This window comes from Pongo abelii, chromosome 19 (assembly GCF_028885655.2).
Source record: "Pongo abelii isolate AG06213 chromosome 19, NHGRI_mPonAbe1-v2.0_pri, whole genome shotgun sequence".
In the NCBI taxonomy this organism is placed as follows: Eukaryota; Metazoa; Chordata; class Mammalia; order Primates; family Hominidae; genus Pongo; species Pongo abelii.
In genome coordinates this window covers 93,561,670-93,574,874 of record NC_072004.2, presented here as the reverse complement: position 1 = coordinate 93,574,874, position 13,205 = coordinate 93,561,670, and the positions used below count along the sequence as shown (strand labels likewise).

The following is a 13,205-nucleotide window of genomic DNA, read 5'->3' as shown; positions in this document are numbered from 1 at the left end:
TGTAGTCCCAGCTACTCAGGAGGCTGAAGCAGGAGGATGGCTTGAACCTGGGAGGCAGAGGTTGCAGTGAGCCAAGATCGTGCCATTGCACTCCAGCTTGGGCAACAAGAGCAAAACTCCATCTCAAAAACAAAAACAAAAACAAAACAAAACAAAAAATTAGCCAGGCATGGTGGCAGGTGCCCCTAGTCCCAGCTACTCAGGAGGCTAAGGCAGGAGGATGGCTTGAACCTGGGAGGCAGAGGTTGCAGTGAGCCAAGATCTTGCCACTGCACTCCAGCCTGGGCAACAGAAAGAGACTCTGTCTCAAAAAAAAAAAAAAAGTCATTGCTCATTTAATCTTGGAGGCCACTTGGAGGAGCATGGCGTCTTTGTCTCACCCTGGGTGAGCACGCTGAGGCCCAGAGTTTGATGATTCCTTCAAGGTCTCAAAGCTTGTCTTCTTCACAGCACTTGGTGATGCACGTGGTTGGTTCTCAGTATGGTTTGCCAAAGGGATGCTCTGATTCAGGAGGCTGAGGTGGGGCCTGGGAATGTGCATTTCTAACCTTTTCCCAGGTGATGCTGAGGCCGCTGGTCCAGGGGCCACCTTTGGCCCTAAGCCGCTAATTAACAACATGAGTCACTTTCATCTGGTCCAGGCTTGTCGCCCCCTCGACGGAACACAGAGCTCCCTCTTTCCCTCTTCGCCTCATTGCCAGCCCCCAGAACAGGACCCAGCACTAGCAGCACTTAATTGTGTTTGTTGGTGAACTGATGCGTCATGTGATGCTGGGTGAGACAAGGACGGCCGCAGGAGAGGCGGAACTGGCCAAGTCTTTGATGACCATGTGAAAAAGCCCCCAGCCCTGAGGGCGAGAGGCCAGAGCCTCCTGGATGCTGAGTCCAGACCAGGAGTCCGGCCAGGAGCTGGTCACTGGTGGAGCTAGAGGCTTTTCAAGTGCATCCTGGGACTTCTGACCTTCCCTCCTGACAGTTCTCATCCCCGGCTGCCGGTGAGTCACCTGGGAGCTTCGAAAAGTCCCGATGCCCTGGCTGCTGGCCACACCCAGACCAACCACATCAGAGTCGCTGGACTGCAGCCAGCTTGTAGCAGCTACTCAGGTGTTCTCCAAGGCTGAGAACCACAGATCTAGAGTCACTGCAGCATGGCAGGGGTGGGGGTGGGAGAACAGGAGACTTGGAAAAGGAACCTTGAACAGGTTCAAGAATATCAGACACAGCCTTGGGAGGGGGGCCCAGCCCTGCCCTTGTGGCCAGCTGCCTCACCTGCCTGGGCCCCCACCCGCTGCTCACAATGCAGGCCCGTACATACCACTAAGGCCCAGGCAGTGCGGGTACCTTCACCCCATGGATCCGCAAGCTTGGCTCAACCAGGGAGCCATGAAGCAGGTTGGGAGAACAGGGCTCTGCAGGAAGCCAGGGCTCTGCTGAGTTTCCCAAGGCAGCCCTGTGGATGTGAGGCTGCTGGTTAGAAGACTGGACGGAAAGGATTCCTGCCAGGGGGAGGCTGACCCAGCACGCTCTCACCAGGCTTCAGTCAGCCCCTCAGTCAGGGCCAGGAGCAGCCTCTAAGCCCCACACTGGGGCAGTGTGGCTCTGGAGCCCGAGTACCTGGGTTCAAATCCCAGCTCTGGCCCCAGCTGACGCTGTGGCCTCGACTGTCTCAGGTGAAGGAAGAGTAACAGGAAGGGATGATACAGGCAGTTTGCAGCTGGAACACAGAGCAGGCTCCCAGGCAGGCTTGCTCTAACTGTGGCCAGCTCTTTCCTTCCTTAGGAAGTGGTCCCCAGACTCTTCTGAAGGCACTTCCATCAGTAAACAACTTCTGAGCATTCCCAATAGATGTATGTGTATAAATTGCACTCATGGCTCTAAAACAAATCAGCAGAACACACTCTAGAAAAAATTGCATTCAAGAGATACTATACTAATAGATTATGTATATTATAAAAAACACAATAAAAAATAGACATTTTAAAGGGATGAGATTAAAATATATAGAGAAAATTCCCATATGTTCTTCCTGCTGCCCCTGGGGTTGTGTGTCCGTCTTTGGGGACCTCTGAGGGAGGCCCTGGAGCCACTAAGAGGGGCGGTGGTCGCCAGGAGTCTGGAAGATGGAGTAAGGAGGCCTGAAGGGGCCCCAGGGAGGCTTCGAGGAGGCAGGGGTCGGGGTTACAGCTCCGCGCCGCTGGGGAAGCGGAATCTGCGGGCGGAGGCCGGGGTACCGTGCTGTCCTGGGCAAGGGGAACGCAGTCCCGCGGCATCCACGACGGAGGGGCCCGGCCGCGGGGCCTGGGGGCCCGGGGAGCCAGGGCATGGGAATCTGGGGCAGAAGGACCGCGGGCGCGAAGCTTGGGAGGCAGGGTACTTGGGGCCCGGAGAGTCGCTCGGGCCTGGCTCCGGCAGCAGTCGCGACAGGTCCTCCACCAGGTGCCACTTCTCCTGAACCTGCTGTGAGGAGAGCAAGTGGCGAGTTGCGACAGGCGCTGCTTCCCACGAGCGGGTGTGAGGACAACAGCGGCAGCAACTCTGCGGCCCATGGGCCAGCCCGCACCCAAAGTAGCCAGAGGCCACGCCCCGCCCGAGACCACGCCCCGCCCGAGACCACACCCTCCCAGGGCCACGCCCCACCAGGGTCCCGCCCCGATGCAGCCCTAGACCACGCCCTCAAGAGCCCCACCCACAACGCAGCCAGATGCCTCTCCCTCCACTTCCCCGCCCGAGACTACGTCCTCCAAGGGCCCCGCCCCCAATGCACCCTAAGACCACGCCCCACTAGGGTCCCACCCCATGCAGATCTAGACCACGCCCGCTAAGAGTCCGTCCCCAAGCAGCCCAAGGCCTCGCCCCCGTTAGAGGCCCCACCCTGAGGCCACGCCTTAGCCAGGTCACTGTTCCGCCCTCAGATCTGTTAAGCCCCTGTCCCCAAGCCTAAAGTCGTATTTTTTTTTTTTTTTGGAAACTGGGTGTCGCCCTGTTGCCCAGGCAGGAGTGCAGTAGCAAGACTACAGCCCACTGCAGCCTGGAACTCTCAGGCTCAAGCGATCTTCCCACCTCAGCCTCCGGAATAGCTGCGACCACAGGCACGCGCCACCACGCCCAGCTCATTTATTTGATTTTTAGTACAGACGAGGTCTTGCTATGTTGCTCAGCCTGGTCTCAAACTCCTGAATTCAAGCACTCTTCACGCCTTGGCGTGAGCCACTGCACTCAGCCATATTATCCTTTTTTCCTTTTTTGAGACAGAGTTTTGCTCTTGTTGCCCAGGCTGGAGTGCAATGGGGCGATCTCAGCTCACTGCAACCTCTGCCCCCCGCCTCCTGGGTTTAAACGATTCTCCTGCCTCAGCCTCCCGAGTAGCTGGGATTACAGGCGCCCGCAATCACGCCCAGCTAATTTTTTGTATTTTTAGTACAGACGGGGTTTCACTATGTTGGCCAGGCTGGTCTTGAACCCCTGACCTCAGGCAATCCACTCACCTTGGCCTCCCAAAGTGCTGGGATTACAGGCATGAATCACCGTGCCCGGCTTTTTTTTTTTCCCCACTCTTATTGCCCAGGCTGGAGTGCAATAGCGCGATCTTGGCTTACTGCAACCTCCTCCTCCTGGGTTCAAGCAATTCTCCTGCCTCAGCCTCCCAAGTAGCTGGGATTACAGGCGCACACCACCACGCCTGGCTCCATTTTTTTTTTTTTTTTTTTTTTCAGTAGAGATGGGGGTTTCGCAATTTTGGCCAGGCTGGTCTTGAACTCCTGACCTCAGGTGATCCACCCACCTCGGCCTCTGAAAGTGCTGGGATTACAGGCATGAGTCACCACGCCCGGCCACATTCTCTTTTTAAAAAATGAATTACTTATTTTTGGTGGAGACCGGGGTCTTGCTTTGTTGCCCAGGCTGGTTTTGAACTCATGGCTTCAAGTGATCCGATCCTCCTGCCTGGGCCTCCAAAGCACTGGGATTACAGGCAAAGGCCCAGCCCCTAAGGTCATGTACTTACCAGGTCTGGCTCCCGGTCTCAGGAGCCCCAGCTGTTCTGTTCCTCCCCTTCCCCGTCTTTACCCTCAGCCTGAGGCCACGCCCTCCAGTAGGAAGAACCCACCTGACACGCTCAGACATGTTCTAGGCCCTTGGCCACACACAGGGAAGGGTTTCCACTGAAGCTGCTGTCCCCTCGCCAGCCCCAAGGACACTCACCCACACCAGCTGCTTCCGGAGCCTGTGGATGGCCCTGGCATTCGCCTGGGTCTGGGAGATGCACACCGTCAGGACAAGGCTTGGGTCGGAAGGGGATTCATGGTCAGTTGCCCCTGGGGCCACAGGCGCCTCTCCCTGACTTCCTCTCTCCCCACCTCAATCTCTACAATACTCGGTACTGGGGTCTTCTCACTGCACACTGCTGTATCTGAGGATGGGACCCTCCTCTCCTTCCTCGCAGAGCCCCTCATCCCCTCACCTCTGGCACAGCAATACCAATAGCTCAGCAGCTGCGGCCACCCAGACACGGTGCTTCCTCAGTGATCCTGCAATCCCCACGGCAGCCCAGAGGGTGGGCCCAGGAGGTTCCTGCTTTTCAGGGGCCCCTGCTTCCCTTGGCTTTCTGCATCTGGCTCCTGGCTGGGGGTGCACAGGCTCACCACCCCCATGGAAGGAAGGACCTCCCCTCCAGGTGTCCCCTCCCGTGGCCCCTGCTGCCCTGAGCACCTAAGCATGATGAGGAGAGGGAAGCTGAAGGCGTGGGAGCCCAGGTAGTGGAGGGCACGCTGGCCAATGGGCGGGAGCCCAAGGGCCACCAGCTCCGGGACCACTTGCCAGGGGGCTGAGTAGTTGGTGAAGAGGCCGCAGTCCCAGGAGGAGTGGATGCTGGAGAGAGATGGCCAAGAGGGGCTGGCATCAGGGTCCTGGGTGAGAAGCTGCCCCTGCCAGCCTCTGGGTGCCCCCTCCTCTTCCCCTCACCTGCTGACCACATAGCCCAGGGGCACTGCAGCCAGAAGCAGGCCCAGGAGGAGCACCAGCTGGAAGAAGAAGGTGGAGCTGGAGGCGCGGAAGGGCCGCGAAGACGCCCTGGAGTTCTTCAGGAGGGTGTACTGGGGGCGCAAGCAATAGCAACCAGGAGTCAGCGAGTTATGCAGACCCCAGGGGGCTGACACCCAGGGAAGGGGGCAGGAGCAGGAGGCGAGCCCAGCTCAAGGCATCCACCCAGAGGCAGGAACCCCAATACCCCCCAGCCATGAGCTATCACCTTCTTCATGTAGAAGGTGAGGAAGAGGAAGATGCTATTCAGCAGGGGCAGCAGGGGGCAGTAGAAGAGGCCCATCCAGGTGACCGTCTGCCCCGCCACGATGTCCAGCACATTCTTGGGGACCAGGAACTCCTCCCGTTCCAGCCAGGCCCAGAACCGGCCTGAGAACCGATCCACCAGCAGCCTGCAGGGATGGGAGGGTCCAGGTGCTCACCACTCCAGACAGATGCGTGGGCCGTACGGGTCATGGCCACAGCCTGCCACTCACTCCCGGGCTCCACACTGGACCCGCTCACCCTTGGCTGTAGCCACTGGCCACCCCCAACATGCCCACGGCACCCCCACCCTTCCGGAGGCGTCACCCTGGGGCTCACCTCCGAGGCAGGGTGACCAGGAAGGCGAAGGCCACGGTGAGAAGGAAGTTGAAGATACTCAGCTTGTACAGCTCCTCCCCCACGGAGTTCTCCCAGCACTGGGGTGCAGGGGAAGGGGACCTGTCACCACTCACGGCCACCCCGTCCCTCCCTTCCCTTAGCCTCCTGTGAGGGTTTCTGTGGTACAGGTGCCTTGCCTGGTGTCTGATAGAATCGTTAGGTTGAAACCCAGGCCTTGAGGATGGGATTAGAGCAGGAAGCCCCACAGCCAGGGCAGCCACACTACACCATGTGGCAGCAGTGGCGCCCCCTGGAGGTGTGCCGCGGTGCAGGCAGCCCTGCTGACAGCTTCTCTCAAAGGTGACTAAAGGGGCAGGAACAGGGCTCTGCACAGTTTGAGGTGAGCTTTTGGGGAGAAGGAAAGGAGAGACAGGCCCCGCCGGGCTGCCAGCCACCTGATAGTCACAAGCGTTGTAGCCGTAGGACTCACAGCTGGTCTTGTCTCTGCCAATGCACAGTATGGTCTGACCCAGGGAGAGGGAGAACATCCCCAAGCTGGCCAGCTTCAGCACCACGCACCTGGGGGCAGGGACCTTATCAGGTGGAGGGGCCCAGGCACATGGCCACCGGGCTCCACCCAGGCTACAGGTGTGGCTGATGTCTGAGTGGGATCATGTTGTGTCCTGGGCCCAGCCTCTTTCCAACCTGCTCTGTCTGTGGCAATGTGGTCCAAAGTGCATTCTCAGAGTCCGAGTCTCCCGGTGATTCATGGGAAAAAAGGGTTCTGTGTTTTTTTTGTTTTGTTTCGGGACCGAGTCTCACTCTGTCACCCAGGTAGGAGTTCAGTGGTGTGACCTCGGCTCACTGCCACCTCTGCCTCCTGGGTTCAAGCGATTTCTGACTAAATTTTGTATTTTTAGAACAGACAGAGTTTTGCCATGTTGGCCAGGCTGGTCTCGAACTCCTGACCTCAGGTGATCCACCTGCCTTGGCCTTCCAAAGTACTGGGATTACAGGCATGGGCCACTGCGCCTGGCCAAGGGTTCTATTTTTAAATCTGTTTGAGAAACACTGCACAGTCCAGCCATGTTCCCTCACGCCTGGTGTGGAGAGGCACATGCAGCAAGCCCGGCGGTGGAGAAGCCTGTGGCCTTTTCAGGATTCTGACTGCAGGCAAGCTCCTCCTTTCCTCCGCCACCTATGGACATTGAAGCCCACTGACACAAGCTTGCATGTCATAAACACGTGCCACACATATGTACTGCACAATGCATGACCAGACCAAATAGATGATTGTCTAAATGAAACATCATCACATGCATGTCATCTGTTTTTGCTTTTTTTTTTTTTTTTGAGATAGGGTCTCACTCCATTGCCTAGGCTGGAGTGCAGTGACGCGATCACAGCTCCCTGTAGCCTTGACCTCCTTGGGCTCAAGGGACCCTCCCACCTCAGCTTCTCTAGTAGCTAGGACTGTGTGCCACCATGCCCAGCTAATTTTTTTGTATTTTTTGTAGAGACGGGGTCTTGCCATGTTTCCCGGGCTGGTCTCAAACTGCTGGGATCAAGTGATTCTCCCATCTTGGCCTTCCAAAATGTTGGCCTTGCAAGCGTGAGTCACTGTGCCTGGTCGTGTGTTATCCCTAAGGGTGAACATTCCTACTGCTGATACGGGGCTAGAGAGTGGCTGGGAACAGTGGTTCTCCTGTTGAGGGAGCTAGGGGTAGGTGAGAGTTTTTTTTGTTTTTGTTTTTGTTTGAGATGAAGTCACACTCTGTCACCCAAGCTGGAGTGTAGTGGCGCAATCTCTGCTCACTGCAACCTCCGCCTCCCAGGTTCAAGTGATTCTCCTGCCTCAGCCTCCCGAGTAGCTGGGATTACAGGTGTGCACCACCACACCTGGCTGATTTTTGTATTTTTAGTAGAGACAGGGTTTCACCATGTTGGCCAGGCTGGTCTCGAACTCCTGACCTCGGGTGATCTGCCTTGGCCTCTCAAAGTTCTGGGATTACAGGCGTGAGCCACTACACCCGGCCTCAAAAAATAAAGTTTCAAAGCAAACCAAACACAGCTGACTTTGAGGAAGCAGAGGGAAAAGCAGTTAGGGTAAGTGGCGGGTGAGGGTGGTGGGAGGGAGAGATGCCAGTTGGAGCTCAGGTGGGCTTTACACAAGAATTTCTGCAGCTGGATGAGGGGTGGAGAAGTAGGGGGTCTAGACAGGACCTAAGTGCTGAGACAGAAGATGGCAGAGCCTGGGGGTGGTAGTCCCAGCTGCTCCGGCGGGAGGATCGCTTGAGACCAGGAGGTCGAGGGCTTGCTTTTGAACTTGCACCTGGCAGGCACGATGAGCTTGACTTTGGCTGGGCGCTTCACCCATGTGAACCCCAGTTTCCTCGTCCCTCAAGGGGGATGAGGATGGTCTGGACTTCACGGGTCATGTGAGGGTTGTCCAGGTAAGGGGAGTAAACCCTCCGTGTGTAGAAGCTCTGCATGTCCCGTGTTGCTGGTTTTCCTGTGTGCAAAGCCCATTCCCAGCACCCCTGGCCACAGTCCCTTGCTCCACTGAATGGCCGGAGCTTGGTCCAGACTGGCGGCTTCCTTTGGAGGTGGGAGATTGGAAAGCCTTAGACCTGGGGCCCTGAGTTCGTGTGCTGTGAGGCGTGTACCTGCCTTCCCTTGGGCCACTAGTGAACGGGGAAGCCTCTCAGCTGGGGACCCCAGGTGCCAGGTGACAACCAAAACAGAGCAGCAGGATGCAGACTTGTTACGTGTCCACTTGTCCCCACCAAGGGTGGCACTCACCAGATCAGAGTGAGGTTGACCTCTGTGTTGGGAGGGTAGTTCTCCAGCTGGACCAGGAATGTGAACAGCAGGGGACCCAGGAAGTTGACCAGGGCAATGACCCCAGGGGGCAGGTACTGGAGCAGCAGAAACAGGGACTCCTGCGGGAAAAGGCAGGTCAGGGGAGCCCGCGTGCTGGGGGGGCCCCTGTCGGCTCCCCGCCCCCAACAGTCCCCTGAAGTGTAACTCTGGGGCAGGCCCAGAATAGGGAAGCCTGTAAGCTATTCCCTTCGGCAGCCTGGCAGTTGGCGGGAATATCCAGTGGGAGCCCGCCTGCCTTGGCCGTGACCTGTGGCCATGACCGATTGAACCTCTCTGAGCCTCGGTTCCCTCATGTGTAAAATGGGATCATCCCGTCTCCCCCCCACAGTTCTGGCCAGGATTAAATGAACGCAGTTGCCTGGCACCTCCTTGTTGTCCTGTGAGTACTTGGTAGCCCAGAAGATGGCGCTGATGGCCCCAACCACCAGGAGCCCAATGAGTATGTTGACCCGCAGGTAGGAGAGCAGGTGGCAGGCCCTCTGGGCCCGGGTCTGCTGCTGCATCAGCTGGAAGCGACGGCCCTCCTCCAGCTCCACCTGCCCGGAAGGGTGGGGACAGAGGCAGCTGCAGGCGGGGTGGGTGTGGGAGGAAAGGGTGCAGGAAACGCTCTCACACACAGTCACAACCATTCACACTCACATACACAGTCACAAACTCTCACACTGTCACGCTCCCATAGACACTCAGATTCACACATTCACAGGAGTGCTCACCATCACCCATTCAGTCACATGTGCCCTCACACTCGGCCACACATACACACACATTCACACGCTCTCCGTCATGCTCCCACAGGTTCCCACACACGCTCACACACACGCTCACACGCACTGGCACGGTCGCACTTGCTCGCACACACCTGGAACATGTGGCTCTCACGCACTCACTCGCGCACACACCTTGAACTCGTTGCTGAGCTCATGCTTCTTGATGGTGGCTGCTTCCTGCACCCGGATGCAGAAGTCCCACGAGGAGAAGACCTTGGCGCTGAGAGGCGCCTGATAGCCCTGACCCAGCAGAGTCTTCTGCGGCAGCCCCTTCACCATCCTGCGGGGCAGGAGACCAGAGGCTGCTGGAGGAGGGGCACCTCTACCATCCAGCCTCAGCTTTGGCTCAGCTCTGGGTCTGGGGTGAGGAAGGCGCCTGCAGTCCCAGGTGCAGGTCCTGGTGAGTGAGGAGTCGGGGTAGGGGGCGGTGGCCCTGTTCCTAAGGTCTGCGGCCAGAGCCTGGGCTGAGGAAGCACCCAGGAGCCGGCTGTGTGGGGCCATGGGTCTTCCTGCCAATGGGAGGGTACCCTGCCAAGGAAGGGGTGATCAGGGAAGATTCCCCGGGGAAGGGGTGAAGGTGTGGGTTTCGCTCTCACCGCCGCAGAGTCCCACAGAAGCAGAGGAGCAGGCAGGCCAGTGGGCTGAGGAGGTAGGCCAGGCGGATGCTGTACACGGAGCTGCTCTCGGGCCCCACTCGGTACGCACCGTAGAAGAGATAGGTGTTGGTGAAGGCCTGGGGACAGCGACGAAGATACCCAGCCCGGGTGAGCGCCAGGCTCTGTTCAAGTGCTTTCCATATATGATCTCGTTAGCCCCCGTGCAGTCCCCCCATCAGGTAGAGAGTGTCCCGTCTTACAGAGGCCCACAGAGGTTTGGCAACTTGCCAAGGTCACAGGGCTTTGAGAAATAGAGCCATGACTGGAACCCAGGAGCCCCCATTGGTGACCACTCGATGGCTTCCCAGGATGAGGGTGGGGAAGTGCTTCTCTCAGAGGTTGGGGCACTTTTCCCCTTTTGTCCCTGGCACCCCCTACACCAGCTGGGCTCTGAGGACCACGGGCATGTATCCATGAGTCTATGTTGGGCACAGTGGCCTCGGCCTCTCTCTAACCCCACCACTGGCCAGGCCAGTCTGTCTAGGTAAGACCATCCCCTGAGGAGCCGAAATGTTCCTGGAGGAGTAGAGGTCCTCTTAGACTTGTGTCCCCTGAAGCCAGTTCCCTGGGTCTCCCAGACTCTGGACCATAGCCAGGGCAGAACTCACTCACCCTGCCAGTTAAAACATGCCAAAGTCGATTGTGGAACCTCAAAATGCCAGGCTGGGACTGGCGGCTACCAGGGCACTGGAGGGCTGTTGAGGAGGAAGGGGGTCAATAGAGAGGGATCCCCAAGGCATAGGTGAGGCTCTGTGGCTACTGCTCTATAACCCCCAACCCTGGGGAGGCCTCAGCAGGGGGCTGAGGATGAGCCAGAGGTGTGCGCCACACAAGCGAGGTCAGAGAGAGAGCCCCCGAGCCTGCATGGCAGGACCACGCCCAGCGTTGTCCCCACGCTCTGGGCCCTGGGCCAGCCCCCCATGGCGCAGGTGGGCACTGGAACGCTTCACCTGGTGGGCCGCACACTCACTCAGGTTCAGGGCGGGGCCTGGGTCAGAGGGGTGGAGCCAGAGCAGGGGCAGCAGCACGAAGCTTGCGGTGAGCAGCAGGCTCAGCAGGTTGAGTAGCAGCAGGAAGCGGAGGAAGGTGAAGTAGGACCGGATTCCTGTGCCGAAGAGGCCTGCGGTGGGAGAGCAGGGTGGGTCAGGGAGGCCGGGGCCGGGGCTGGGGCTGGGCTGAGAGTCCAAGGGCGGACCCACTGGACGGGGTGGGGTGCCCGCCCGGCTCCCACCCGCCCGAGTCCGGAGGTACCGCTGACAGTCACCTGAGGGTGCTGCGTGGGCCCGAGGTTTGCGGTGCCTGCGGGCGGAAGGGGTGGGAGGGGGGAGGGGCCGATTGGTCGGGGGACCCGGGCGAAGGCAGGTGGGATGATGCCACTCTCCTTTTTCCGATCTGGGCAGTGGGGTTCCAGAGAGGGCAAGGGGAGGTGCGGGTCGCGCGGGTCCTACCCCCGATCTCGTAGAGCGCCCTCTCCCAGAGCCCAAGGCCCCGGGCCAGCCGCTGCGCTGCCTCCCGCAGGCGCCTTTCCACCGTCTGCCGCCGGCGCTGCCACCGCTGCCAGCGCAAGGTCTGCACCCCCGCGGGCTCCCGCAGCTGCCTGGACGGGGGTGGTGACAGGGGCGCCCCTGAGTCACCCGCCCTGCCCACCCGGGCCAGGCAGACGGGGTGTTCCCACACCATCCGACGGGGCAGCCTCGCAGCACCCCCCTACCCACCGGTCTGGCGCCCGCGTGGCACCCACCAGATGAGGCGCTTGTCCATCATGGCATAGGGCAGCCCGCGCACGGGCGCCCCGGAGCCGCGCAGCCGCTCCATCTCTGCCTCCCACAGCTCCTCCGGCTCCGGCACCCCAGGCGCCCCCTCCGATGGCACCGACCGCGGCAGCAGCATCTCGGCGGGCGCGGGTGGAGGCTGGGGCGCCGGGCTGCCGGTGGAGGGGATATGAGTCCCCGGCTGGATGAGCCTCAAGGCCTTGGCCGTGGCCTCTGTGCAAGCTGGGCTGGGGGCGGGCCCTTCCTTCCCCTCTGCGCCGGCGTCGGGGCCTGGGCTCCTGCAGCCCTAGGGTTCACTTGCCCGGGTCTGCCGCTTTGCCACCTCCGGGGCTCACAAATGAGAGAGAATCCTGCTGGGGTCGAATTCGGGACCAGCCCCGCTCCAACTCTCAGAGGGACACACAGCCACGGCCTCAGTCTCCCCATCTGTCAAATGGGGTGAAAGACCCAAGGGGCACAGAAAGTCCGGACCGTTACAGGCAAAGCCAAGACCTGCTGCACCCCGCACCCACCTGTGCCTGCGCCCACCTTCACCCCAAGGAGAGACAATTCCTGCTCTTCTCCACGTGCCAGTTTGCCCTTCGGGAAGAGCCTGTGTCCCAAACCCCACAGTTCCTGGGACTCGGCATCTGCCGCATCTGACTCTGGATGTCAGGGGACCCCCTTCTGTCTTCCTTCTTGTGGTCCAGCCTCCAGGCCCAGGTCTGCCCAGGTACCCCGCGAGCCCCCGATGAGGGCCTGTGGCTACAGCCCCAGCCGTGGGGACAGGAGCAGGGACCCACTGCTACCCTTGCAGGGCTCTAGCTGGCCCCCACAGCCCCACACCCTCTGCCTTCTCCCTCCACTGGACATCCAGCTCACCTGGGGACCTAGGGACCAAGTCCCTGGAGGAGTCCCCTTCTCAGACGACTCCTGCCAAGCCAGGCAGGGCAGTGAGGGAGCCCAGAGGAGGGGTCACGTGACAGGAAACCCAGCTTCCCTCTCCACTACCTCCCTCCTCCCCTCCCACCCCACAGTTTCCTCTGCTTTAAACTGAGGACAAGCAGGCACTTCCTGCGAGCGCCTGAGATGCAGAGGTGACGGTGACAGGTGTAGGCCACTTGGCCTCCCCGGGAGCTCTGTGCATGCTGGGCTGTGGGTGGCCCACCCTTCCCCTCTGCACAGGAGTCAGGGCCTGGTCTCCTGTGGCCCTAGGGTCCACTGGTCCAGGTCTGCCGCCTGGCTGCCTCCAGGGATGCCCAGCCTGCGACTGAGGCCCTCTCCGTTCAACCCCTTCCAGCCTGGAGAGGCGAGACCTAACCTCGAGGCCCGAGCTGGGAGCCTGACATGGGTGGGGATGGGGACGGCGGGGGCACAAGGGCCAAACTCTTTATCTGCCGGCCACAGAGCCCCTGGAGGGTGTGATAATGACAGGATAGTGGGCTCCCCTGAACCTGGCTGCTGGGTTTCCAGATACTCTTGGTGTTACTGCTGTACTTCCAGCCCCTGTCATTGGCGTTATGGTTGTG

The 13,205-nt window shown here is 59.8% G+C and overlaps 1 protein-coding gene across 1 annotated transcript; it reads right to left on the bottom strand.

Annotated features, from left to right (window-relative positions):
• Positions 1-319: 319 nt before the first annotated feature.
• On the bottom strand, positions 320-12,639 carry TMC8 (transmembrane channel like 8). Its single transcript, XM_024234670.3, has 16 exons — positions 12,559-12,639; positions 11,667-12,123; positions 11,374-11,522; positions 10,896-11,045; positions 10,538-10,620; positions 9,866-10,002; positions 9,402-9,549; positions 8,868-9,038; positions 8,422-8,561; positions 6,075-6,198; positions 5,620-5,717; positions 5,246-5,429; positions 4,960-5,090; positions 4,708-4,866; positions 4,201-4,279; positions 320-2,457 (listed from the first exon to the last, which is right to left on the bottom strand). Exons 2-16 carry the CDS (start codon positions 11,813-11,815, stop codon positions 2,179-2,181), a joined length of 2,181 nt encoding a protein of 726 aa, XP_024090438.3. The 5' UTR covers positions 11,816-12,123; positions 12,559-12,639; the 3' UTR covers positions 320-2,178.
• Between the last annotated feature and the right edge of the window lie 566 nt (positions 12,640-13,205).